Source organism: Agelaius tricolor, unplaced genomic scaffold (assembly GCF_023055355.1).
Source record: "Agelaius tricolor isolate 1412-34295 unplaced genomic scaffold, bAgeTri1.0.p SCAF_1, whole genome shotgun sequence".
In the NCBI taxonomy this organism is placed as follows: domain Eukaryota; kingdom Metazoa; phylum Chordata; class Aves; order Passeriformes; family Icteridae; genus Agelaius; species Agelaius tricolor.
Genome location: NW_027269261.1, coordinates 14,775,949 through 14,803,746, shown reverse-complemented (window position 1 = coordinate 14,803,746; position 27,798 = coordinate 14,775,949). Strand labels below are relative to the sequence as shown.

The 27,798-nt window shown below is 42.6% G+C and overlaps 3 protein-coding genes across 8 annotated transcripts in view; all 3 read right to left on the bottom strand.

Annotated features, from left to right (window-relative positions):
• The window catches only part of B3GNT2 (UDP-GlcNAc:betaGal beta-1,3-N-acetylglucosaminyltransferase 2), a 73,168-nt gene extending 69,870 nt beyond the window's left edge, over positions 1–3,298 (bottom strand). The window contains exon 1 of the mRNA XM_071424266.1: positions 3,159–3,298. The gene's annotated coding sequence lies outside the window, so the exon portion shown is untranslated. The remainder of the gene's footprint in view (positions 1–3,158) is intronic.
• Positions 1–21,271, bottom strand: part of COMMD1 (copper metabolism domain containing 1) — a 65,876-nt gene extending 44,605 nt beyond the window's left edge. For 4 of the 6 annotated variants that reach the window (XR_011678778.1, XR_011678780.1, XM_071424308.1 and 1 more), the window contains exons 1-2: positions 21,037–21,271; positions 3,159–3,440 (exon numbers count right to left, since the gene is read on the bottom strand). Coding sequence is in view for 4 of the 6 variants with exons in the window: in XM_071424308.1 (XP_071280409.1) it covers positions 3,159–3,440; positions 21,037–21,225 (471 nt within the window). In the remaining 2 variants the exon portion in view is untranslated. Of the gene's footprint in view, positions 1–3,158; positions 3,441–3,680; positions 3,811–13,262; positions 13,343–21,036 lie in introns of those variants that run through there. The other 2 variants (XM_071424325.1, XM_071424331.1) reach the window with 2 other exon arrangements.
• A 220-nt stretch (positions 21,272–21,491) lies between these two features.
• CRLS1 (cardiolipin synthase 1) lies at positions 21,492–27,070 on the bottom strand. Its single transcript, XM_071424298.1, has 7 exons — positions 26,657–27,070; positions 26,217–26,354; positions 25,646–25,775; positions 25,112–25,197; positions 24,675–24,743; positions 24,266–24,357; positions 21,492–22,800 (listed from the first exon to the last, which is right to left on the bottom strand). Exons 1-7 carry the CDS (start codon positions 26,936–26,938, stop codon positions 22,713–22,715), a joined length of 885 nt encoding a protein of 294 aa, XP_071280399.1. The 5' UTR covers positions 26,939–27,070; the 3' UTR covers positions 21,492–22,712.
• Between the last annotated feature and the right edge of the window lie 728 nt (positions 27,071–27,798).

The following is a 27,798-nucleotide window of genomic DNA, read 5'->3' as shown; positions in this document are numbered from 1 at the left end:
GCTCAGAGAGGGAGAACAAGATTAAAAAGGACATAAAGAAGGGGACAGGTAGCTACAGATGTTTTAAGAGAAAGCCGGCAAGGTAGATAAAAAACCCAAGAGGATAAAACCATTGTGCCAAAGAAAAGATGGAAAAAATGGACCAGCAGTTATGAGCACTGAATATCATAAGATGAAGGCAAATGCAGGCTAAAGTGCAACTGCTTTATAATTTTATTTTTACTCATAATGTTAAAGAAAATGGGCTTTCAAAGCTGATGACTAGCATGTTCATCTGCCTTTAATCTTAATATAAACCTGCCAGAATCTATAAAGACTACAACACCAGCATAAAGGAAACTTTTAATGTTGCTGGAAAATCTTTACTGAAGAAGAGTTCAAACTCCAATTTACAGATCTTGAATCAAAATTTTCAATGTTCAGAGCATGGTATTTTCAAATGTTCCTCATTAGAAGTGTTTTCAAGAGCACTTTAGGAAAAGGGTTCATTTTTTTCTCTTATCAGTAATGGCAAGGCTAGCAAGAATTAATGCATGCAAGTTGTGATGGATTCTCACACCCAAAAGCACCTCTCTCCAGTCAGAAAACATTCACAAAATTTGACAAAATTGACATAAACTCAGGCTAGTGGCATTTATGAGCCAGTCACTTCCAATTAATTCCCCATTCCAAACCATGGCAGGTTTCACACACAGAGTCTTTCTCTCATGAAAGAGCTGACTAAAATTCAGAGATGGCAAGCAGGAAGCAAAGTTATTTATTGAAGTAGAAGGAGCAGATGCTCCACCAAGCAGCCTGGTCTGCTGGGCAGAGACCTAAATCCAACCCAGAGGCACTGAGAAGAATCAGAGTGACTTCTGGAAAGGTACATTTTCTACAGAGCATTTCTTTGCTTCTGTTGAACCATGAAATATTCATGTCAATTCATTACATATCAATGCATTTGTATATTCCCCTGTTATCATGTGTCCAAATGAAAACAGTCTGTTGTGAATAATTTACTCCTGAATCATCAGCCAGCTTTCTTCTTCAAAGCCAGATCTTCATTATTCATCAAATCCCATCTATGGCTGACAACTGTTTAGAAAATATGTTCTCTTCTAAACTTAGGAAAGGTACCAGTATGTGTATTTGATGTGCTACAAAACTTGATATTTAGAAGAGATGTGCTAGCAATAAAGTAAAAATACTTATAAAGACTATAAAACATGACAGTTTCAACTTAGTGGGCTAGATCCAGTGTGTAACAAGTTGATCAACTTCCAGTAGGACTCTCTGTGACCTATATTTCCAGGAGGTCCTCAAACCCCAAACCTCATCCCATCACAGAAGCATAGAGCCTGATGTAGAGTGCCTCAACCCAAAGATTTACAGCAGAGAACTTATTTAATGCACAGCCAAAGGCTATGTGAAAGCAGAGCTCCTTAGAACAAATGTACATTGACTCAAGAGGTGACAATGCTAATTACTCCATGGCTGTTTCAGTAAGGACCAGTTTAACTCACACCAGGCTTGCCACAGCTCACTGGTACCCTCAGGGAAGGAGGCAATTTTGTGATTGATGGCAGTTCCAAAAATGCATTTGCACAAACATTTCCCTTTGCAGCATGAAGGGGCATTGCTAAAATAACTCATTTTGATTTTGTTGTGGGGCTCTTTGATAAGAGACAGTACAGTGTCTCAGAAATGTGTATTCTTCCTCCATCCCCTGACTCACTCTGCAGAGGGTGAAAGGAATATAAATGTCCTTGCTGCTTGATGTTACTGTAAAATCCATTACTGGGGGAAAAAAACAGTTTCAAAACAGGAGTCACTAACTACATAATCCCCTTGTGAAACACAACAATGATTCTGAGTTAAGGATGCATTTTTTAATGAATGTAGGTATTTCTGCCATTTGCTCACTAATGTACTCAATGTACTCATTATAATGTGCTCCCTTGTAACCTTTTTATTCAAAGCAACCTTTTTCCATTTGCTGCTAATAGAACACAATCATTTTCAATCTCAAGATCCTGAGCAGAAAACTCCACTTCTCTGAGGTCAGGAAAAAACCTGAAGGCACACACCATTATTGTATTGGTCATTGCAGAGAACCACAAGTGGAAGGCTCAGGGAGGATCAGCTTCCACTGACTGCAAAGGAAAGTGAACCAACAGAACAACTCCAACAATACCTTCTGCCTCTGTAGGATCTCAGACAATATGTACCTTCATTCTTGGCTTGGCTTAGCCAAGTTGGAATTCAATCACTCCTATGCACATGTATATTCCAGGTGTATGGATCGAGGTATTCCTAATTCAGGCACTCTTGCTATTACAATAATATGAAATACAAGGAACCTTGCTAAACGTTAACTATTAACATCAAAATTCCCAAATCAGCTCATGGCATGATTTGCAGTAGCTACTGCTAAGAAATGAGGTTTTGAAATTTACTAAAACATCACAGAGAGAAGTTACCAAATTGAAATATATTTCCTGTTAGAAAACAACAGCAAATGTGAAGATGGGAATCTGTGCCTTTAGCTGTACAATCCTATGGACTATAAAGATAAAAAAAGGAAGGCAATGTTCAGCACTGATAGAGCCATATATATAGATAGATATCTTTCAGGCAGATAAGGCAAGATTGCATAATGTGACAGGTAATAAGTAACATAAGAATGGGCGTTATGTAAAATAAAAAGGAGTCTTTCCCTTCATTTGTTCTAAAATGTAATTTGTGAGCTTTACTCTTTTTCAGCTCCTACTTTGCGTACTTTAACTAATTTTAGTGTTGAATTAAAAGAAAAGACTAATTGAATTTGCAGAGCATGGTATACAAACAGAATTATAAGATCATGTTAGATTTCTACATCCTCTGATTTTTCAAGCTTAATGTAAAGAGAGCTGTGAATATATATGTCATATATATATGTTAATATATATGTCATATCTTCTTTATATGAAGATAGGGGAAAAAAAAGCAAAAATTGCATTCACCACCCAAAATGTTTCTTTGTATCCAAAGATGGACCCCAATTTCAAGTCCAATTAAAGGGCCAGTGGTGATGAATCAACTGGCTTGATTTGGATGCAGTGAATTCAGCAATAGGCAATATACCTCAGTGCATGTGCAGCTACATCAGGTTTATGTATTTGCAAAAGGAAGCTTACCTGCCCATTTTTTCCCAGTTCCATTTCAACTATTGCAACAGGAGTGTTTATCTGATCAATGTGTCTCAACTGTGCCTTCAGGTCCACTCTCCAGTTCATGTTTTTCAGGACATTATCCCAGCGGCTCTGATTGATCAGGCTCTCGTGGATTTGAGTCCGGTGGTTCTTCCAAAATTTTGCAATGACTGCAGCCTGATCTGATGTGATGCCACCTTGTTTTTTGGTTTGGGCAGTGAGGAAAGCTTCCAGCTGATTCAAATCCATGTCTGCTGAAGCAATTGACTGTAGGAAAATAAAGGGAGTAAAAGGGAAAAGCTTGCTTAACTGAGGACTTTAAGGACACATCTTTAGGGTTTGACAAATACTCAATCATAATGGGGTTGCACAAACAAACCAGGTTATGCAAATAACCTGACACCTTTCATTAAAACTCAAATTGCAAGTGTCTGCTACTAATCCCAGATTCCTGCTCCACAGCAGCTGGAGGGGAGTGGGTTGGCTCCAGCAATGAGCTGGGAGTACCTCTTGGAATTCAGCACTGGTATGGGGTAGCAAGGAGGCTTATCCCTGCCTCCTGGCCCTTTCCCCACTGTGCCACAGGCATTCCCAAATGGACAGTGCCACGAACACTGTGTCAGGTCTGGCACTGCACTGCTGCCCTGCTGGGCCAGGAAACAGGAAGGCTGGGACAAAGAAGGTGTGCTCGTGGGCTGGAACAAGTGAAGGGACAGCCCAGCTCATTGCAACACCCACAGTTTCATCTGCCACCTCCACACCACAAACAAGGAAGCAAAACTGCTAAATGCTGCACCAACAAAGCAGGGCCTGCAGCAGCAAGAGCACAAGCCTTTCAAGGGAGAGTCAAAATGCCAAATGCAACTGCATTTTTTCATCTGTATTATTCTATCCATAAGGCCCAAAAAGCCTTAACAATGCACCTGCAGCTTCTTTTAGAGCATTGGTGGACTTTGTCAGGCATTAATTGTATTTTGCAACAGAGTGGAAGGGGTTATTTACTCCTCGTCCCTGTGCAGCAACTGAAATTATTATTATTATTATTATTATTATTATTATTATTATTATTATTATTATTACTAAAACCCCATTTTCTATCCAGTTTTTTCCATCTATTTTTTCAAAACTGACAAACCCACAGCCTTGTATTTGCATTGTCTCAGTGGCACTAGCTGCTGCTATATATGGCTGCGGAGGGAGGATGGGAGGTAGGAAAAGGAAGCTGTGGTTAAGCTTTCTCATTGTCATTTCAAGCAGATGCTTTTGCTTCATCTTCACACAAAATGGATGCAACTTCTCCAAAATGAACAAACCACCTCCAAGCACATGCTGACATGGAGCACAGCAAGGTGAAGTGCAGCCAGTCCTTGGGATTTGCCTCTATTTAACCTTCCCTGGTGTGGTACTGCTACAGCTGCATTCCAGGCACTGGGGAGCTACGACCTCGTTCCTTTAGCCAGGGCTGTGACATCGAGTGGCTTTGGGCTGGACACACACACTGTGCACCTCACACTGCCTGTCTGCAAACTGGGCAGTGCTGATCTAAAAATGGAGGTGTTTGTAGTGTTTTTTTACAAGGGATGAGCTGCCTTGCCTTGCTTTCACAATAGATCAGCTGCCATCTGTTATGTGACTGAGAAAAGAAATGGCAATCAACACTAGGAGTAAACCCTCGGCTGTATTAAGGCTCCAGCTTAATAGGAGCATCTGTGATTTTATTACAAAATCTGAGCTGCCTAGTGCACCATTCTGGCTTTTCTATAGGGCATTTGACATATTGGTACATACTGCTTGCTTTATATCAGAAATATTTAACTTAAGAGGTAATTATCCTGTAATAACTCATTATGCTGGAAGTGAAAACAGCACTTCTTTTTATTTCCAGAAGAAAAGCCATTCAGACTTACAGTCCTTTTCTACAGCCACATCTTACACTGTCTCCTAACAGCAGTGTGGAGTATTTTCTGCTTCAATATTTTTCACATCACCACATCTGTGTTTGTGTGCTGTGTGACACTGCTACTGCTCGTGTACTCCTCCTGTGCTGGTTGATGTGAACGGGGGGAGGAGGGCAGGTGAATCAACAAGCACAGAGCCCAGCACCTTCAGCAAGCCCTGCCAAGATCAAGTTCAGATGCAGACTTTCTTCCCAGTTCAGCTGTGCAGAAAATTGCCTTCTGTTTTATTCCTGTGCAGAAACCAAGAACACAAACTGTGTCCTCTGCACTGAGTGAAGCAAAGGTGTCATGGCAAAACACCTCAATTGTGTTAAATGTTAACCTAATGCAGGTTCATGGTGATACCAGGCACCCCTTTTCTAGGCTTGATTTCATAACCTTCGAGCATTTCACATTTGCAATCCTCTGGAATTTTTTTTTTAACCTCACTCCCTTCACAACAACCCTTTTTGCAAGATGCAGCAAGATTTCTGGCAGCACCCTTCTAAGCTGATAAAAAACTGCAGACACAAATTTCCTTACTGTGCTTGACACGTGATATAAAGCTGACTTTGAAGTGTATCCAGACAAGGAAGCTTATGACCAAACTTGAAATTTTAAGTATAAGGAACACAAACCAGTATTACTAGAGCATATACAGGACAGTTCAACCTGGCTATTTGGTGAAGATCATCAAGAGATTGACAATTAATTAAGGTGTGGTGTGAGCTACATTTAGAAACTCTGCACCTTTATGTATTATAAGCACCCTGATACAGTTTGCTACCAAAAGAGTGCCACATAAAACCAGGGGAAGGAAACCATGTATGATAATTGGCCATCATTTATACCTCCCTCATATACACATGTGCACACAACAGGGACAGTTTGATACTCTACACAAAAAAGAAACTGCACACAGCCAAGAACCCAAAAGGCAGCAATCATTCTGTATTTTGGTGCAGTATTTATCAGATAATGCATACCTTAAATAACACAGCCTTGTAATCCATCATTCAGACTAGAATCTCTCCCTTCTTGGAAATATGACTACTACTTAAAAATTCCTTTAAAAAAATTAACTGGAAGTGGGTACAAACAATCAATGAGTTATATTTTGGTACAGCTGCATGAAGACTTTGATTAGTGGAGACATATTTTCTTTGAAATTCCTAAACAAATCCCACTGGCTATAATGGTTTTCAAGTCACATAAGAGCAGTAACTCATTTTAGTATTCTTTTTCATCTTAACTTGGAAACATTTCACTGCGGACAAAAAACGAAAGACTATTTAGAGTCTTTGCTGATCTTTCTGGTCTCTTGTTGCATGATAGATTTACACAATCTATTCTTTAAACAAATGTAATTCTACTCCATTGCTTATATGAAGGGCCTCAGTTCAGATTTTTTTTAAGCTTGGGAAATGTTTTAGTTTAACTTGGCAAAAAATTATACTTCAAATCATATTCTGCATAGCATTACAAACAGTTCTTTCTATTACTTTTAACAATGCTCATTTATTACATGGAATATCCAATTATAGTGGATACATCTGATTGGTATTTCTAAGGATTGATTTAAGTTAAAACATGAGTGGTTCTTCTGTGCTTATATCTGGAGACAGATGAAATATATCTGATTATAAGTCTCCCTTTCATGCTATTAAACCCCAGGAGCTTCAGATGAGCATTTATCAGCCCCAGGACTATGACAATTATCAGCTGTTGCTCAACTCCAACTGCCATGGTGAGGATTGTTTCACTGCTGGAATATACAACACATGCACAGTTTAGCATCCAACTGGAAAATTCTCAGAGCTTAAAGGTACTGAAACCTGTTTTATCCATCTGCTGCTAGAGCTGAATCACTGTCAGCATTGGTTCTAAGAGTGAAACATCTCATTAATGCCGATTTCTTAGCCCAGACAGACCTTAAAGTGCAGAATAATTGCCATATCTTCAGTCACTGTACTGTTAGTGACACATCATTACGTTATAGAGACTTTATACTCTCAGGTAATTTCAGTTTTTGTTGGTAATCACATGTAATTTACCATTTCAACATAAAAATCTTCAACAAACAAAAAACAGAAATGTTTTCTTAAGAATGTTTAGAATCATAGCTGTTCTATGCCAGTGCCAAATGCAAATTAACTTTACTGTGACTATTCACTTAAATATCTAAGTAAGAAAAGTAAGAAATGTCTATTTCAAAACTAGAGTCTGTAAAACAACACCATTAGATATTAAAAATTTCCTCACATTATGTATTTTGTGATTTGTTAAAACACTTTTTCTTTTCCCTCCAAGAAAGCACAGCTTATGGACAGTATGTCATTACAAGCACACAAATCCTTTCCTTTCCAGAGGCTGGGCAGATGCTTTTGAACAGCAAGAAACAGTTTTAGTCATACTGAATTCTCCTTGTGTTCTCCTTCAACACAAACTCACTGTGTCTTCAAATACAATTCAGCCAATAAAAATAAGACTTCAAATACCATTTCCTTAATGAAACAATATTTGGTAATCTGGAGAGTATTGTATTAGCCTAATTAGATCCATCAGACATGTGCCCTGGTACACAGACCAGGAAAACAGACTTAAATTCATTATCTCTTCTGAGAAATAAAGCCTGACAAGCCTGCAGTACTACTGAGAAACAACAACTGGTAAAACCCACTGGGAAAAAGAAGAACACATTTCATTTTCAGAAGAAAAACATTACTTGTCAACCATCACAGAAGAGCTCTAAGAGCTGGGCACAGCAGCACGTGGAGGCATTTCCTCCAGCTGACCCCCAGAAGCGCAGGCTGCTGCACAGAGCAGCCTGCAGCACAAAGCAATCCCAAGCTCAAGGAAACAAACAACTCAGTGCCATGGACTGTGCTACTGAACTCGCCTCCTCAGGCTTTTGGGAGGTGGGGTAAAAGGTTACTCCTGCATCACAGCCCCTCTCATTCATGTGCTTTTAGAAACAGAACCCTGCAAGCCATTTCTCAGCCCCCAGGAATGCATGCAGGGAGCCGTGGAAGCAGCTGCAGACAGGCGGAACGTGCCAAGGAGCCTTGCTCAGCTGAACATCTTCACCACACAAAGCCCATTCTGGGTAACACCAACGTGCATCTCCCACTTTTCAGCCTCAGGATAAAACATTTCCTGGATTTGGGGGCAAACAGCAGCTGCCTGCAGGGAAAAGAAGCAGCACAGAACAGCGCATGAGTGCTGCTGACACTGTGCTATCTGTCAGAGTCAGCTCAGCGTGTTCCTCTGCAAAGAGCAGCTTCTGACAGGAGGAATCCAACATCTTCCCAACCCTGTGGTTTCTGGGTCTTCCTTTGTATGTACGAGCCAGACTCTCCCAAGGGCTGCTGAGATGTCCAGCCCTGTAACAAACGAGCTGTTCCCACAGATGGTCCCTGGATGTAAGTCCAGAAAACTTTCCCACGTTTCTGGAGATAATGGAGGTTTTCAACTAGTTGGTAGGTTGTGCCTCACAAACACTGTTTATTACAGTCCAAGAGCTCTCCTGAGAATCAGAATTAAGATAAAATTAGATACAACAGCCTGCAGCCTATCTGCACTTGGAAATGGTCATCCATCTTTTGGGAAAAAAAACCCTAAAACTAAAGGCTTCTACACCCCCCACAAATTTCTAGGTCAGAAATCACAAGTGACCCTAATACATTTAGTATTTCTACCACAAAGTGGAAAGATTTTAACTCATCTTTAAGTCTTCATCGAATCCATGGGGGATCACACAAATTCTTTTATTCATACCATATTCCATACCATATCCCAGTATTACTTTTATTTACCTCTTATGGGGCTGTAGTGAAAGCTGAAAGTGAAATAAAACAGTTTGCTAAGAGAAAAGAACCACTGAACCTGTGAACCATTAAGAAGTTAATAAATACATTTATTTAAACCCTGTAGCTTACTTTTTTTCTAGTATGTAACAGGTCTTCTGCAACAACTACTTTTTTATTCCAACCTTTTGATTCCTTGCCAAGGAGGCATTCACCAGGTCAACAGAGGTTCAGCAGACTTGTAAATATTTTTAAATTTGACTTCTGATTTTCATCAAGCTTTCTTCTTGGATGGGAAAACTCGCAACACACACCAACACAAAAATTATGGAACTGCTACTGCAGATGGGAAAAACGTGTGTGTGGATGATCAAGTTTCAGGCAAAATTACATCCTTCCTGTATTCCTGATCTTATTAAGCTTGATTCCACACAGACTTGTCAACTGTGCACATGAGAGGAAAAAACTCTTCTCAATGGGTCACTTCCATGCTTCTTCACTCACTCCTCCATCTTCACCCCCACAATTCCCAGGCTCCCGCCTAGCAGAAATCCCCTAAACACCAACCAATTTTTTTTGCATACAAGCTCACTAAACTATGCTCTTTGTTAAAATTACTTTTTTTTGCTTTAAAGTTCAATCAGAGGGGAGTGAATACTCAGCTATTTTTGACCTAGCTTACAAGTGAACACAAAAGAGACCTTAGCATTAGTTTTTAAAAGCATGTGAAGCGACCACAATATTTTTTCTCCAGCCTGCCCCTGCCAGGAGTCTGTGCAGCTGCTAGAAATGCCCTGTTTGAACTCACAACACCATAAAACACCACTTCCTAAATTTATTTGCAGACGGTGTCATTTTACTGTGGTGTGAAGATGCATTTGATGACAAAAGAGGATGAAGGGCTGATGAAATACGCAGCCACCAGAGGAGCCGCAACCTGAGCCGTGTTCCTGTGGTCACATCGCGCTTCCTGGAAACCTCAGGTGGCTCCCCTGCTCCAGAAAACATCTTTAGCTGAAGGAAAGCTGAGAGTCATCAGGATTACTCAGTCTGGACCTACTCTGTCTACAGAGTAGACACTTAGACACTTACGGCACTTATAAAACAAGAACAAACAATAATAACAAAACCAGAATGAGCCCACCCACGGATAACATCGCTCATAGGTGGATATCCAAGCGATGCCTGCAGACTCAGATTATGAGGAGATACTAAAAGCTTGAATTTTAAGCAATAAACATAAAAAAAAAGCACCAGCCCTTCCTTCCTTCCTAAGTTCTCAAAACACTTGTATTATTTAAAATAGAAAGAGGAAGAGTTATACAAGAAAAAAGGCAATGGAGAGTGCTTCTCAGAGAGCACAGATAGGTTGGACCAGCTGGAGGGAGATAAAACATGGAACAAAAGTTCTATTAATAGCAGATGTACTTGCAACAATAAAGGTGATATAGCAGGATTAAAAATATAAACATACTGAAATTAAAAATAGAAATATGAATTGTCCAATCTGACCTGTACTCTACTGAATTACAGCAAAGAAAAAAAATCCCAGACTTCATCAACAGTTTTCTCCCCACTCAAGTTCAATTTTTTGCTGTGCTTTAGAAATCATTTTGCCACTTAGGGTGGAGGGAAAAAAATGTCATATTTCCAGTAGTTCTTAAAGATGCAACCATATTACAGAGAAGTTTGAGAGGTTCAACCTCTTTCAAAATGAATGTGCACACACATGTGCTCCCTGAACTCGGTTTCAGCAGAAGGGAGCTGTTTTCTTGGAGAACATACAGATCTTTAGAGGTTACATTATTCAGTCTAAAATGGTTTCTTCTCCAGTCCTGAAGGAGCTGGATTCAGAAGCAAGAACCCTCATCAGATGAAAGCTGTTTAATGGACTATTGCCAAAGACAGAGAGGTAAATAAAAAAGGCAGAAGAAATCCAGATAGGACAGAAAATACCAGATGGTAAATAAAAAAACCCAAAAATTCACGGGAGGGAGTAAAAGCAGGAAAAGAGAGACAGACACAGTGACAGTCCTGGAACTGGTGACGTGACCTGTCATTCCCTTAGGAGCCCTTTCTTCATCCCCTCTGCTCTTACAATAAAAGAGATCTGTGTTTATCAGGTTTCTACAATCATTCTGGGAAAATTACTTGCTGCGGTGGACTACTGCTTCGTGTCTAATCTCATTTCACTTAGGAGAGTTAAAAATAGAAGTTGGAGCACTTCTTCATTTTGAAGACATGGAAAAAAAAAGTTGTAGTCCTACCCTGAGTGCAGTAATGGGCAGACATTAGCAGAGCTTGTTGGAGCTTTGCAAGCAGCGATCCTGTCAGTGAAATCAGCACAAACTTGCTTTATTATGAACCAAGCACAGAAACAGACTCAGTATCGTGAATTAAATTTCCACTTTTACTCAGAGGACCTTGATTGTCTGCATCCTAAAAGTTAATGGTTACCTCAGCTAATCTGTCCCTTGGCTTGCATTTGGACATAAAGCAGAGATGCTCTAGCAGTGAAACACATGAGCTATATGAGTCTCATCCCTCCACTACTGCCATATACTCCCTTTTAGTGGCACATTCTGACTCCAATCTCTGCTCTCCTTCTTTCCCAGCACTATTGTGCATTACCTGTTATTGCCACTCTAAGCAGCAGCTGGAGTTCCATTTCCTACCTGGAAGAAGAAGGATTCCTGCACTCCCAGCCCAGGCTGGGAACGCATCCCTGCCTTAGCCATAACCCTGTGTTTCAGAGCAGCACACAGATCAGCCAGGAAAGAAGGCAAGCTTACAGTAGTTCTACACTGCTTCACAGGAAGCAAGCAACAGTGCTCTGCCAGCTGGTCCTTCACCACCTATTTTGACAACTCATGTTACATGCTGACAGAGCTGACACGCGAGAGGGAAGCTTCCATTCTCAGGATCCCAGCCACCAGGGCTTCCTTTCAGCACAGGGAAAATGGTTTTCCCTCCTGTCAGCTCAGTGAAACATAAAACATGTTCCCCAAACCAGCAGCAGCCACAGTGGCTGTGAACAGCCGAGCATTTATGAGGAGAAAGGAGCAGCAGTTCAAACTCCTCAACACAGGATTCCCAACTGTAAATCCTCCTCTCCATCCCTGTTGCTGGACAACATCACCTGATAGGAGCAAAGGCCAAAGCAGGGAGCTTGGAAGAAACCATCTCTCACTTTCCCATAAAGACCTAGTTGCCATTTCCGGTATCAAAAATTATCTCTGCACTAAATAGAATTAACATTTTGGGGAGAGGAAAAGCTAATGATGTGATGAAACAGCTAAGACATTGACCAAAGCCCTCTCCAAGAGAATCCCATTAAACACTAATGGGATTACCCCAGAGAGGGTGGTTCTCTATCTCTATCAGGCTGGGCTCCTGGAATCATCCATCAGTAGAGCTGGCCAAGCCATCAGGTTTTCCCAAGCTTGTAGGAACCCTTCCCCAGCCCTGTGTCTGCCCAGCCCTGTCCCTGCCCAGCCCTGTCCCCTGCAGCCCTGTGTCTGCCCAGCCCTGTGCCCCCCAGCCCTGTGCCCCCCCCAGCCCTGTGCCACCCCAGCCCTGTGCCACCCCAGCCCTGTGCCACCCCAGCCCTGTGCCCCCCAGCCCTGTGCCCCCCCCAGCCCTGTCCTTTGCTGCACACTCACTGCTGTGGCTGGCAGAGCTTGCATGGACCCCACCAGTAGAAACTGCTTGGTGCTGAAAATCTGCTTTTAGATTTCACATTTTTAGGCCTCAACTGCTAGAAACTTCAGCAATCAATTGCTCCAAGACACTGCAACCCTTGGCATCAAAATAATTCAATTAATTTTTCTTGTGGTCAAGAAAAATTGTCTTTTAGTCAAATTGGGGGCCACTCCTATTCAGTAAAGTCCATGTCATTTGTCCACATGAACTGGACAACTTCATTAGAGCTTTCTACTCATTATGAGACTTTTTATAGATTTCCTGACATGTCATAAAATGAACAAGTCCACTTTCCTTGCCAAGCAAATGTAAATCATAAATGTACCATTTTTTCTTTGACAGAAAAAGGGAGGTACAAGCATTTTTCTCACTTCAAACATGTTAAAAATTTGAGCTAAATGAAAAAATAAAAAAGGAATCACAACTAATCCAAATACACAAAATATTTCTGCCATGTGTGACTGTGTAAAACTAAAAGGTACTTATACAAACAGCTTGTCAGAAGAGAATAAAAACCACTCTTGAACCAGAAAAGGCAAAAAGAGTCTGAGAGAACAGCACATCTGATGTGACAGTCTGAAGAGAGACAACAAAGCCATGTGTAAATGTCAGACAAGGAGTAAAAATGTCTGTTGATTACTTGCCTTTCACACAGATACTACTTCAGTGTCTGCCTGTATCTTCAAAACATATTTCATAATCCTGGCATCACAGTTCAGAGAGACTGCAAAGAAAGGAAAAGAAAAACTACCCACCAAGCTGAGGTAGAAATCTTTTGGCAAAGATCCCGAAACATCTCAAACAGAAAAAAATCTAACCTTATTTGGAAAAAAACCCACAGATTTTGCTCAAACTATATTTGTATTGCCACTTTTTACTGTTAGGGAGAGAGATGTGAAAAAACATGCTTTCAGAAATGTATTAACATGCACAATGACATGACACAATGACAAAAATATTTTAAAAATAGTTAGAAAAACACTTAAGGCTATAAACTGTTTGGACAAGTTGGCTGTTATGTCACATTTTCTCTGAATAGTATATTTTATGTCTTGTTTTCATGAGATTGTTGCAGTCTATTTTTACTTAGATGAAATCACATATAAACCAGAATTGTAAAGAGGTAAATATAGAATATGCCAAAGAATTAGAGGGATAAAAAAATGCATTCCAAGATCACTGTCACCTTTAAAAATTCAACTTGCAGTCCTCAAGCACAGCAGATAAACAGATCCTGAACTCCAGTGGGAACTGAGAATGAAGAAGGAGCCCCAGGCTTGCAGTACAATTCTAAAACTACCAACTTTATAAAAGATAGAATACTCTGAATTAGATCTTGGCTATCAGCCAGAACCAGGTGCTCATGCACTGTAAACAAAAGAAAAGGCAAGTCCAATTTACATCATTCAAACAGTCCAATTTTTAAATAGTTTGGTGGCTAAAATAAGTAAAGGAAGATTTGATTTCCTTGTTTAAGACTGGGAAATCCAATGGTAAAAAAAATATGGAAAACTACTGTGCTTAAGCTTCAGGTGTTAAGAATACAAAACAAAAATGCCGTCCCCTCAAAACAAACAAACTGCCAAAACAAAACAAACCCAACAAAAACAACCACACAAAACAAACCAACCAACCAAAGCCCACAAACCAACCAAGCCAGTTTGGTTTTCCCAATAATGAACCCTTAATCCTTCACAATGCAGGCCATCAATGTTCCACTCATTCTTACTTACTCCATAAATGAATCCTTCCCTTAAAATTCACAGTGTAAAAGCATACATTTATAATGATAATTATAAAATTAAAAACAAGGTATTTTAGGTCCTGCCTTTAAATAAAGTGACTCAATTCACCTTGTTATAAAATAAATCACCCCCCAGGGATGATCTTGGAGCCCTCCCAGGAAGCTGCAGCTAATCCTGACTGCCCAGGGAGCTCCTGGGGAAACACAGGAGCCACTGGGCAGCTCAAGCTGTCAGATGTTCTCACCTGACAACTTCTGTCCCATTGGGTTTTAGGACTAAAACATCAATGAAAAAGGACTTCATGTAACATATGCAGTGCCTGGTATTTTGTGCCACTAAAGCTTTTCCTTTTTTTTTTTTTTAAATTAAATAAACTATTGAAAAAACAAATGTCATCCAAATGTTGAAGAAGTCAGGCTCCATCACATTTGGTCACCAGACTGGAAGAAATCCAGAGCACAAGCTTCAAACTGCAATAATTCTAGCCATACAAGCAGATTCTAGCCATACCATACAAAATTTTTAGTCTTGTCTTCAATTTTTCTTTCTAGTAAGTTGTTGGATATACTGTACCCAGTTGCTACACACTAGCACAGTCAAAAATCTAAACTACATCATGCCAAGATTGTAGCTGCTAAAAGGAATTAAAAATTTCAGATGTTCAGCTTGTAAAAAGGTTGAGTTGTAAGTGTCATCCAAACTTTCCTTTTCGTACGCTAGCTGTGAACTTCACTCAAGTGCATACCACACTCCTGCATCTTTGAGAGTGCTAGTCAATGTGTTAACCACTCTCTCTGAAGAAAGAGAGCAAGAAAGAAAGGTCTATTTTCTGCTCAGCTGTGTGGCAGCCTCACATGACAGCAGTGAGGTTGAAATGAGTATTTGTAATTCCTTGACAGCATCAGTTGGCTCCTAGAGCAAGCAAGAACTCATCTTCCTTCACACCAGTTGTAAGAGACACCATTTTAAGAGTATCATTTAATAAAGAACAAAATTTCAGCACTGAGCCTTTCCTTTCCTTTTAGTCTTTCTTTATGCATCAAATCGAAGACAAGAAAGCCCAAGTTCTCCCCTTTTCAGGGTCCCACATTTACAAGAGGAAAGACAACTCAAAGTAGTCCAGAAAATCACCAGTGCTGTGAGATGATGGCACTGAGCTTCATTATCCTCTTCATCATTTCCCACACACTTTGGGGAGTAGGGAATGGAGCCTTGGTGGTACTGAAATAAAGGCACAAAACTACACGAGAAGCCTAAGGGAGTCCTTCTCCCTTTTCAAATGTATTCTATACAGCATGTGTTTGATGAATACTAATTAAGCATAGTAAAAGCATTTAATTTGGAATAATGATCTTCAAATGACTCCCTGTTCTTCAATCAGAATAGACTCTTGTTCAGGTCAAGAGAAACACCGTGGGGATCAGGTTGGAATAATGAATTTCAGCATAACCAGTATATTTCCCTTTCTGTGCATGGGAGTGTCTGTGTGCACACACCCCTCTATATAAACAGAATATGCTGCTCACAGACACACACATATGTGTGTGCAACTTATGAAATCACACCTGTAGGGTTTGGTTTTGTTTTTTTTTTTTTTTGTTTTGTTTGGGTTTTTTTGTTTGGGTTTTTTTGTTTGGTTTTTTGTTGTTGTTTTGTTTTTGTTTTTGTTTTTTTGTTTTGAGAAATGAGGTCATTAATGATGACAATGCTACGTACTTGCAGAAGTCCTACAAATGCAACAAACTAAACCATATATTTGGATGGGAAAGTGGGAATCAGCAGGACATGAAGCACTGCCACCACCAGGGAATCCAACCTCCTCAGCAGCATGCTGTTCTGGAAGTCCATTACCTGGCAATTAGCAGATTTAAGATCCAGTAGGGCATTCTAAAACTCAGAGGTATGGCAGAGGCATTAGACACGAGAAGAGCCAGTGCTGACCTGCCTGCTCTAGAAATCCTCAACTGGGCCAGAGCAACCAGATCTCTGCTTGCAGAGATGTAATCATCACTGTAATTAGGAGAGAGAGAGAGACAGAGATTTGCTTCTTGTTTGGGCAATACAGAGTCTACCACACCTGGTACAGATCAGTGACGCAGATCTGATGACGTTACTTTAATCTACCACGCTGCTGTAGCTAAGCTTAAAAAAAAGAAAAGGAAAAAAGCACTGCAAAAGGTCAGGTAAACCATTAAACTTCAGGTGAGCCATTTTCACTGAGGTGGCACAGTCACAGAATAGCAGCATTTCACAATCCCAGATGAAACGAGCCTGTCTCAATCAGTAATAGAAAATACCACTCATTACATGGACAATGCAATAACGGTGGGAGCCCTTTTGTTTCTGTCTGCCTGGAGGATTTGCAGGTGTAGTTAGCTGAGGTTTGTAATGTACAGGCTCCTTGTTCACACCCTGTTGTTTAAAACAATGCTCGTCGTGCAGAACAGCATCACCTCCAAATCCCAGAGCTACCATCATTAACACCACCTCCTACACATCTCCTCAGGAATCATAGTACCACTGAAAACAACACTGCAAATGTGAGAGGCTCTAACAACACAAGTCCCAACTTTTGCAACTTGAGAATTCACAAGAAAGTCATGAAGAAAAATCTCGAATGATGCAGGCACGCTGTTCTTTCTAGCTGACATACCTAAGCAACAAATTGCTGCTGCAGGCAGCGGAGCACTGATCTTATCACTCCTGGCAATGTTCTTCAACCCTGTCACGTTCTGCACCCAACCTTCCTCTCCACTTCATTGTTTTTAAGCATTTTCCCCTTCCACTTTATGTGACCTGCTAGCTGTGCCAGTTCCCTTGTGAAGTGACCACATGTACGCCAACCTAAAAGCTAAAATTACTCACATTAAAAGCAGTGAGAGTGCTTTGGGATAGTGCCCATGCACATTTTCATCACTGCAATTCAGTAGGTGCTAGTTCCAGAAAACATGACATTTTCTACCCTCCTAAGAGAATGCCTGAAAAAGGGGAAAAAAGAAATAATAACTGTGGGATTAGAGTTTTTACAAGAAAATGTATGCTGCAACACCAGACACTGGTGAGCTGGCAACTGAGCTGTGCTCAGATTAGTGAGCTACATAATAGTGGTGTTTTGCTAAATTAAAAAAAAATAGAGTATGATTTTTATTTAGTTGTTCCAGGCAAATTTTAATTCAGATAATAATAATTTTCTCATGTATGTCCTATTATAACACTATAGACACTCCCTCCCTCACAAAATTCTGTGTAAAGTTATTAATACATTTTCACCTAGCCCAACAACAAACAGAATTATCCATTATAAGCCCAGTCATTCACTGGAGTGAAAAGTGTAACACTACATGGGACACATTTCTGGGTAGAAAACAGGGGGACAAGTATTTGTTTTCCTTTTCCCTGAGTCAAGAAGAATGAGGTTTTTAAAAAGATTTTCTTTTTAGTTAGTAGATACAGGCACAACTGCAAATCTAAGTGGCTGAAAGCAAGCAGTCTCTCCTATTAGCTCTTCCACAATTTTATCTCAGACTGAAGCTGTTCTCCATCTCAGCCTTCCAGAAGTTTGGACAACTGCAAAGTGCTCTGGAGTTCATGACCCAGCCCACACATTTGAGGAATCACAAGGTATCTGAGGAGAGGGAAGAATGGCAATTCTTTTCCCTTATTAAAGAATGCAAGAACTCATTTATTTTCCACCAGTTAGCAGAAATTGTTAGCAGAAATGTTTCTGTTAGCAGAAATCCTTGCTGAAGAAGCAAAGGCCTTTATCCTCCACAGCTGAGGGAACCTTCCAAGTGTTTTTCTGCTCTGACCTCCCATGAGGGCAGGTCCCTGTTATGAAAATGGAGTTGTCTCTTCCTTGTCAAACAGGGGTAAAAATGCTTTGGAAACCCCTCTTGAGGTCACAACAGCAACTTCAAAAGGGCTCCAGTCCCTAGCAGGAGGGTGAAAATCTTTAGGGACAACATATTTATATGCTGGTTATCATGCTCTTATTATTATTTATATAATATTACCTATATAGTATTATTTATAAATATAAATAGATTTAACAATATAATATACTATATATTATTATATAATATATAATAATATGTATATAGTATTATATAATTTTAATATATTATTTATATAGTCTATATACCATTCACATATTATTATATTTATTACAGATGGTAACTTCCTCAGTATTTGTCAAAAAAACAAAAAAACAAACAAAACAACTTATAAATCAAACATAAATTCTACTTCTCATGCTGAAACTTTTATTATTATTTAGCCTACGTGAAGTTTGTTCCAAAGTAGAAGACTTTAAACCCAGCAGCAAAGGATGCCGTTCAATAAATGCAAGAGGTTACTGCCACCAAAAGGAAAACAGCGGCATTACTCCACATGGAAAGGAAATATGACCGCTGGACAAATACTGCAAATTAAACTTATGTAAGAAGCAGGCAAATTTAGTGTTTTAATCAGGATGAAATAACCTTTGAAAAACCCAAAAAAGCCGGGGGTGAGAATTCACAAAAGCTGCTCTCCCCCAGCTTCTCAGTGCTTTGCAGCCTTCAGGGACAGGAGGCTGGGAAGGATGAAGGCAGAGGGCAAAAAACAATTAACAGAACATTGAAATCATATGGTTCTCCAGGGCCAGCCTTCCTAGGCCTTTGTCCTGCTTCCAGGATTCTCCACACAAGAAATTAGATTTTTTTTTAAAAGTAAATTTAATATAGAAACATGATTTCACTACAAAATAAATGTGGCATTTTAGAAAGAGGTCAGATGATTCATGCATATTCAGCAGATGGATGGGCAGCAAAGGAACCAGGTGGAAGAAGTACATCATAATGACATCTTTTATAAACATAAACCCAGCACTACCCTCTGTATAATCCAGGGGGAGAGAAATTTAAATTTTTTATTGCTACAGTAAATATGATAGACTTTTTATTCATCCCCAAGCTTTGCACAGGTGGATTGCAGAAGGGTACTGGGAAGTCCTTCACCTTGTTTAAGCTCAGATCAGTGAAAGCAAGAGGTTGATTTATGGTCCAGATCCATGTTTACTGCCTAGAAGACACCAACTACTACACCAATTCAGTCACAGGGGCAACGAATCTCTCTGCTTCCAGACTTTGCCATCCTGCTGTTTGCTCCACTTCCTCCACCACCCAGAGGAAGGAGGACAAAATAAAACCACAAAAAGGTAACAAAGGCATATTTTCCCCTCAGTTTTTGTAATTGTAATCATAGATATTTCTCACAATCAAGTATCAAAACTGGAATAAATAAGCACAGAAATTCACATGGCACCTGACAAGGAAGGGAAAAGGCAGATCTTGCAGTAAGTAAGTTTTGCTTCTTCAGTAAGGTGCTGAGGAGACACCAGCACCCAAGAGGTGCATCCAAAGACCAAGATGTTGTAAGCACAGAGGATCACTTCTGAAGTTTGCTGCTGTCAGCAAGCACAGTGCTACACAAAAACCCTCCAGGTTTCAAGTCAGGGAGATACTAAAAGAGGAAGATAAGTTTAAGCTTCTCTACTTCCAAAGCACAGTCCCAATATCGACCTTCCCTCCTAAAACTGGCAGGTGTGAAGGAAAGAGGGCCCTCAGAGCGACCAGAAGGCCAAGGGGCTCTTTTAGGATGCTCTAGAGCACAGATCCTATAAGGATCCATAGAACTTAGCTCTCACTTCCTTTAAGTGACCCACTAGAAAAAAGCCACAGAGCCCCGAAGGAATCAGTTTTTAGGATTCCACTGCAGGCTTCTCGAGGCACCACATCAATCTGATCATTAAACAAGCGACAGAACCTTCATATGGGCAGAAAGCGAGTGACATCATCCTCAATAAAATTCAAAATCTCTCAATTCTATTTACAACTACCGACGACGTTTATAAATATGGCCAATCCAAGCGTGCATTTACCCACAAGGTGGCAGTGGACATCCAAGGATTGAGCACCTGGAGGCTCCCTGAGCCCATGCCGCTCTTGGGAACTACACAACGCTTTGAACGGAGACCAAAAGGCTCCATTATGGGGAAAAAGACCTTTTCCCTTGCACAAAAAGCAAAATCTGTAGACTTAATACACTGGCTTGCCTCATGATTGGCGGTGCTTTTCCTCACAAGAAAGCTGCAGTTCTTCTCAGAGAGGAACAGGTTCGTGCTCCCAGGAGCCCAGACCCCAGAGAGCCGCCCCTCCGTGCACAGCGCGGGCCTGAGGAGCTGCGGCTCCTGAGGGGCGGCCACAGAGCCCAAGGCACAGGACGGCGGAAGGAGCGGAGTTCTATGGGACCCACCACACCCTGGAGCCCCACTCCCGGCCCTGCACAGCCCCATCCGCAGCAGCCACACCCTGCGCTGGACAGCAGTGTCCAAACGCTTCCTGAGCTCCGCCAGGCTGCCCGGGGAGCCCGTTCAGCGCCCAGCCCCCTCCGGGTGCAGAACCTTTTGCTGATATCCAACCAACCCTCCCCTGACACAGCTCCAGGCCGCTCCCCGCCCCGGGCTGTGCCCGCTCGGGGATGGAGCCGGAGCTGTCACCGCGGGCAGGGCAGGGCACAGGGCAGGGCAGTGCTCTGAGCCCTATACCCGGAGCCCCCCGTAGGAGGAGATGCCGGACACCGGCGGGAGTGCGGCTTTCCCCAGACCGCGGCCCCTTCCCCCCGCCGCCGCTACCTGCAGCAGGCCGCCCATCTTGGCGCGCAGGGCGCGGAACTCCTCCGGCGTTGCCTCGGGGTAGAGCTGGGCGCGCAGCAGCTCCTCGGTGATGCCGGCGGTGCCGTGGAAGGCGGCCTGGGCGATGCCGCTCAGCAGCGCGCTCAGCGGCCTGCAGCCCTCGGGCGGCGGCGGCTCGGGCGCCGCCATCGCGGGCAGGGCGCGTCCCCGGTACGGCGGCCGCGCGGGGCCAGAAACGCTCCCCGAGCCAGCTCCAGTTCCATTAACCAGAACCTGACAGCAGCCAGCTGAGTGGGTACAATAAATCCCAGCTTTTTGAACTGGTTTAGTCACGGAAAATACTCCACTACTCATGTAGTTTAAGGAAACGTCCACCCTCTATCCTTTGCTGAAAGATGCAGGGCTGACCATTAAAGACGGGGCCAGTAAAAACAAAGGAACTAATAAAGACCAAGTGTTTTCTCTGTGCACCATTTTATATAAGTTTCAAGATAAAGAAAACATTAAAATACTTCATCTATACAAACACACTGTCACAAAAGAGACGGTGTGCTCTCCTACAGAAAATTTTCTTTGCTAATACAACAATAATACAGTGGTATTATTTACCTCCTGATTTCAGACATTGAAACCCTTCATAGTTGTACTTTTTTATGACATAAAAGAAAAATCATGTTGTTCACAAAGAGAAAATATGAGTTTATGATCAACTTGACCTGTTCTGCCTTGCTCTTTCTTCGGTAGAGAACAGGCAAAGAACAAGTTGTCCTTGCATGAGGGGGAGCACAGAGTACATCTTGAAGCTGGAAGTACAGGAAGAAATAACAGCAAACACATCTAAAATTTCTTCCACTGTCTCCATTCATTTGGACAGTATTTTAAACGTTCTCTTCAGCCAGTGGTATTGGGATTAAACAACATCTTTAGGAGATTTAAAGCATCTGGAGATACAGGAACTTCTTTCAATCACTAGAAATGAATACATAGGATGAGAAACAACTCCATTTGGGTACAGACTCCTCACAGCACCGCTGACCTTACTCAAAAACCCTGAGTACAGTTCATCATTGTTCATCTTTAAAAAGAAAAGGGAGCAGGGTAGGAACTCTTCATGCCTTATCAGCATCACCTGTGGAATATAAAGCAAAATTTCTCTCTGCTTTAAGTTTCTGAAGACACTGTCCCTCGATGACAGGCTTCCTTCTGCTGCAGCCTGAGGCAAGTCATTAGGTCCTAATGAGCAATGCTGGTTTACTGACAGGCTGAGGTACAAACTTGTTCTGGTAATTGCTTTTTCTTCTCAGATCCAGTGTACTCAGTGCCTTGCATGAATATGGCAAAACAAATCTGGTGCCAAGTGTACGTCTTGACTTCAAAACCAGCATAAAATTACTCAGAATGCACATGGCAGCAGCAAGTAACCTGTGTTTTTACTAATTATTTATTTGTTTTTGTAAACAACCTCATTTTTCAAGAAATTAAAAATACATCAAAAAGTCTGTCTCTACATATATACACAGTACGTGTTCAAATTTCACTTCATTGTGATGCCATGGTTTAAGCAGAAAAACAAAGAGTGCTTTGATCCAAAACTCAGCTGCAATACCACCACCTCTGGGGGCACAGCACCTTCCTGACTTTCCAGGAACACTTCACCTTTGATCACCTGGACCACTTCACTTGTTCTTGATCACCTGGACAGTTTTCCTGCCATAGTGGTAATAGCTGTAGGCAGATGTCACTGTTGTGAAAGCTGTGATGCACCTTTGGGGAAAAGAGGTCCTTTAAGTCATGGACAATAGAAAAAGTGCCTTTTTTTTAGCATCTGTTTATAACTACAGAGTCAGGAACTATGCTCCACACAAACACAGCTTACAGTTTATAAGCTGAAATTCAGTGCTATGGGGAGGATTAGATAAACAAAGGCTCTGCCATCCAGGGGTAAGCAGCATGCTTCAGTGTAACTGCATACCAGGACAAATTATCACCACACCAGCACTTGCTTTAGAGAAGGGAAAATAAAAGATTCAGCATTTGCAGCCTACATTAACTTTTACCAGCTTGAGAACTGACAGATGTGAGAAACTATTCCTTGGCAGTGTGAGCAGGAAGCATTCAAACCACTCAAGATTCAAACTTACCATTTTCACCAAATCCCAAAGCTAAAGAACAAGTTCCTGCTTCAGGCTCTTTCGTTTCCCTCCCAGACCACAGATATCCCTAAATGAGCAGTGCTCCTCTGTGAAAGGCTGACACCACCCTGAGGTCACTGCTACAGCCCTGCCTACCCCTCTGCTGCCCTCCCTGAGCACTGCCAGGGAGTTTCTGAGAGCATTCACAGAACACCCGGGCAAATTACACCCAGCGGCAACTCTAGATTTTGTCTTACCACCAGGATAGAAAACCACAGACTGTTAAGATCAAGGTTCATTCATAGTTCTTTAAACACTTCTCGGTTTGGGTTGGTGGTTTTGGTTTCTTTGGTTTGGTTGGTTTTTTTTTATTTCCCTAGAAGTCAAGTAGCACTTGATTTTGCACTACTTTAAACTAAGTTACCAAGTAATTCTGACATCTGCTGTTCAGAACTCTTTGTTCTGAACTTTTGCCAAACAGCTCAGGAAAAATAACTGCACTCAAACAGTTGCAGTTCAGAGCTCCAGTGAGAGGAGAAGGAACAGCATTTCTTAAGGAGGGAAGCTCCTTGATACCTGTTCTCATCCCATCTCTCTCCTTCCTTGCTAAAGTCTAGCCGGAATCACCATTTCTCCATGTGCTTTACAAAGAGGCTGCAGAAACCTGGATTTCAAGATAGCAGGTACAGTATAAAGCAAAAATAAGAATGGCTATTATTGCTGATCCCAAGGTTGCTTGCTCAAGGATACTTCTGGCTCAAGGATACTTCTGAATAAATGAGGAATCCATGCAGCCTTTCATCCTGCTCCTTTTTTCTCCACTGATCTGAATTTATGTTTTGCCTGTGTGCTCCATGCCTACCCCAAAGACTTGTTTCTAAGCTATTATTCCTGGATCCCAGCTAGTTTCATTAAGTACCAATAAATATCTATCTCTGGTGTCATTTAAGACTAAAGGTGTAAAAATTCAGGCATATGGGCTTATTGCATCTTCTGGGCACAGAAGATTTTTTTGTTCCACACAAATTAATCTTGATTACCAGTTTCCTTAGGAGCACATTAAATTATCTGGGAAAAAAAAGTAAGATATCAGTTACCATAACGTCTGCAGATATATGCTGTCCACATAATTGAAAACAGGTGCTGCTAAAGAAGCTGCCACCAAAATCAGCTGAACTGCTGTGTTCATCTGAGAAAAGCAAAACAGGAACTGTGAGCAACATGAAGGAGTACAAGGAATACCAACATACACTTGTATTACTGCTTTAAGAATTAGTTTACATTAAAAAAAATTATTTAGAAACCTTCTTAAAATAAAGTATCTTACTCTCTCCAAATTAGCACATGCTCTGACAGAGTACAGTTGAAAACCTTTCAGGATCTAAGTATAGTTGGCACTATTTTGAAACTATACTCAGCAGTAGTGGTAAATTATCCTCACCCTCCAAACCACACAATGCTCCAAGTACCCAGGAGTTATCTTTTGTAACAAGTTATTGCTCTTACCTTGCTGATGAATGTTGGTTTTAATTGTGCAGTAGCATAACAGGGGTTAAAATACCTACTCAGTGTTCTCTGTTGGGGGAGAAAAGAGGGAAAAAATGCAGCCCTTGTACATTCAATCTGAAATACCTGATACAGATAAATGATAAAGAAAAGGCAACTGTAGCACTAAAGAATTACACTGCTCTTTTGTAAGATTTATTATTACACATCACACACAGGAAAAAAGTTATTAGTAGCTCTGACTTATCTTTACAAACCATATTTTATTAAAACACTGCTCTGCTCAGAAATCTGTTTGGCAAAAGAACTAGCATTACATCTTGTTACCATCAAGCCTCAAGATGACAAATCTCTTGGTCACAACGTTGCTATTAATTAAGCTTATTAATGTATGTATTTTTCGTTATGATTGGACATTTTTAATGCTGTGCACTCACCGGTGGAGAAAGAGTTTTGTATCGCACGTAAAAGACGGCGGCAATGAGCGCCGCATCCCGCAGGATGATCATGGAAGTCAGGGGAACTGCAAGGTAAGGCAACACCAGCCAGTGAAAAACTGTCCATGATTAAAGGTAAAACACAACCAAAAGAGCAGGAAATTGGAAGCAAGACGGAAATAACCACACCCAAATTCTCTTGAACAAGTTCTGTGCATTACTGAGGATGTTTAATACAACCCTTGAAAGGGTTTAAACTGAAGACTTAAAACAATCCAGTCCATGAAAATAAACGTTATAGAGATACTATTATTGCTTTAAAGAAAGAGCACCTAAAAATGGCAGTACATGCCACTTTGTATGTGGCAGCACTTGCTTTCTGTGGGGTCCGTTTGGAAGTGTTTAAAGGGAGCAAAGGACAAAGCAAGAGTTCCAAGAGATACACAGTTTTCCTTCTAGGAACACAAGAAATGTTGCTACACATAAACTGACCTTCTTTACCTTATCTAGAGCACACAACTGACATTTCCTCACCTGGGATAAGATTTGCACAAGTTAGGCTCACATAGAGCACACTGATGAGGATTTTATCCGCCAGGGGATCGAGAGCACTTCCCAGTGCTGATTTCTGATTAGCCCAGTTCCGTGCAATAAATCCGTCCAACTAGGAAAAACAAAATTAAATTTCTCTCTGTTAGAAGAGATGAACCAAAACAGCTCCTGTACGCTACTTTAGAGACATATTTAATGAATGACATGAGGTAAAACAGTGAGTTTAACTAGGATAAAATGTGACACCTCTTAGCTGATACTTGTATCATTTAACAGACCAGCAGGTGCACAAGCACGGAGTGGCCAATGCCCACAGGCGTTGGTCAGGGAGCCCTGACATTCCCCTTTCCTCCATTAGCATAAAGTCCCCTTCAGGCACCTGCAAATTCCCTTTGCAGCACCACAAAGGATATATACAGCATTCCTAGAAACCAACAAATCTGAAAACAAATCTGTTTTGTCCGTTTCCATTCTACACCGGAGTCTGTTCCAATGCACGCCCACGGGATCCCCGTGAGCCCAGTGTTCCCAAAGCCTTTCCAAACCGACATACCAGGTCTGTCACGCCAGCCAGGACAAACACACCGAGGGCAACGTTGAAATTCTCTTCAACAATCAAATAGCCCAAAACTGGCGCCAGACCCATTCTCGCCATGGACAGGATATTTGGGATGGTCCAGGGGTTTTCATACTGCAAAGCAAGAAACGAAAAAACTTCAGGGCAGGAACTCAAACCCTGCCTTGGCACGTAGAAGAGTTTTTAATCGCTACAAATACTTTTTCCACTTAACTAGCCAGAAAGCCTGCAAAGTTCTTGGAAGCAGCCCGCTGCTTTCGCAAGGCGCACGGCCTCGACCTGCTAAACATTAACTTCTCCTTGGCCAGAAAAGCGCCTCGCTGCGAGAGCCCCCAGGGCAGGCAGAGTCTGTGCCTCGGAGCGCAAGCCGGGTGTGACACGGCTTAGCCCGCCCGTCCCCGCCGCCCCTCACGTACCAGCTCGGCGTAGGGTCCCGCCGCGCCGCGCTCCCGCCGGGGCTCGGGCGGGGCGGCCCCGCCGCTCAGGAGGCGCCAGGCGCCGGCGGGCGCGCGCAGCAGCCGCGGGAGCCCCGCGCAGGCGGGCACGCACGAGACGCCCCCGCCGCGCCGCCCCCCGCTTCCCGCCGCCGCCGAGCCGGGCCGGCCGCCCAGAGGCCTCGCTCCGCCGCCCGGCCGCCTCCGCGCCGCGCCGCGGAGGAGCCCCCAGGAGCCCCTGCCCAGCCAGGCGGCGGCCAGCATGGCGCAGCAGGAGCGGCGCGGGAGAAGCGCTACGGCAGAGGCGCTACCCGCGGGAGCGCGCGGCCTCGCGCCATCCGCCCCGCGGGACTGAGCACGGCGCGCCAGCCGCGCGCGGCGCGTGTGCCGCGAGCGCTGCCGGGGACGCGCGACCTTTTGCGGCGTTTTGCGTCAGCCCCGCCCCTCCGCCGGGCCGCGCGCTTTACGGCAGGCAGCCGAGTTGAAAGGCCGGTCCCGGCAAAGCGCTGCCCCAGTGCCTTCCTGCCGTATTCCCGGTGCATTCCCACCTGCCTCCCGGCCCAAACTCTTCCTCGGCGGCCCCCTGGCGCGGACGGCAATGCCCATGGCGGGCCGGTGGGCGGCTGCCCGGGCTCATCCCGCTCCTCCTCACGACGGGGCCGCGCCGTTCTCGGAAAGCCCTTGAGGGAGGAAGGGGAAGGTTCGCTTTGCCTTAAGGAACTGCTCAGAGAGCGCGAGCGGTCTCTGGTGCTCGGCCCCTGCTTCTGGCTCTCGCTTGCCCGCGTTTGCTGTGTCTCAAGGAGGAACGGGAATGGGTTCGCTTTTCCGGGTGCAGTCGTTCGTTGGCTCCTGGGGCACGTTCCTGTCCCCAACCCTGAACTAAGCCAAAAGCAGTCTCCAACACCTACTGCCCTTTAGCTCATAGAGCAGACCTTTCCCCTTCAGAGCTCCGATGTAGAACTATGATTTTGTACTTAAAGCATTTCATCTGGCTGACCAGTCTTCAGTTTCAAGTATATTTGGTCCCTGATGTCCCTTAAGTTAAGAGGGTGAGGCACTAAGTTTCAGTATTTCTGCTTTTTGTCATCTAGCTTATCTTACCTGAGAAATGAAAGAGGGAAAAC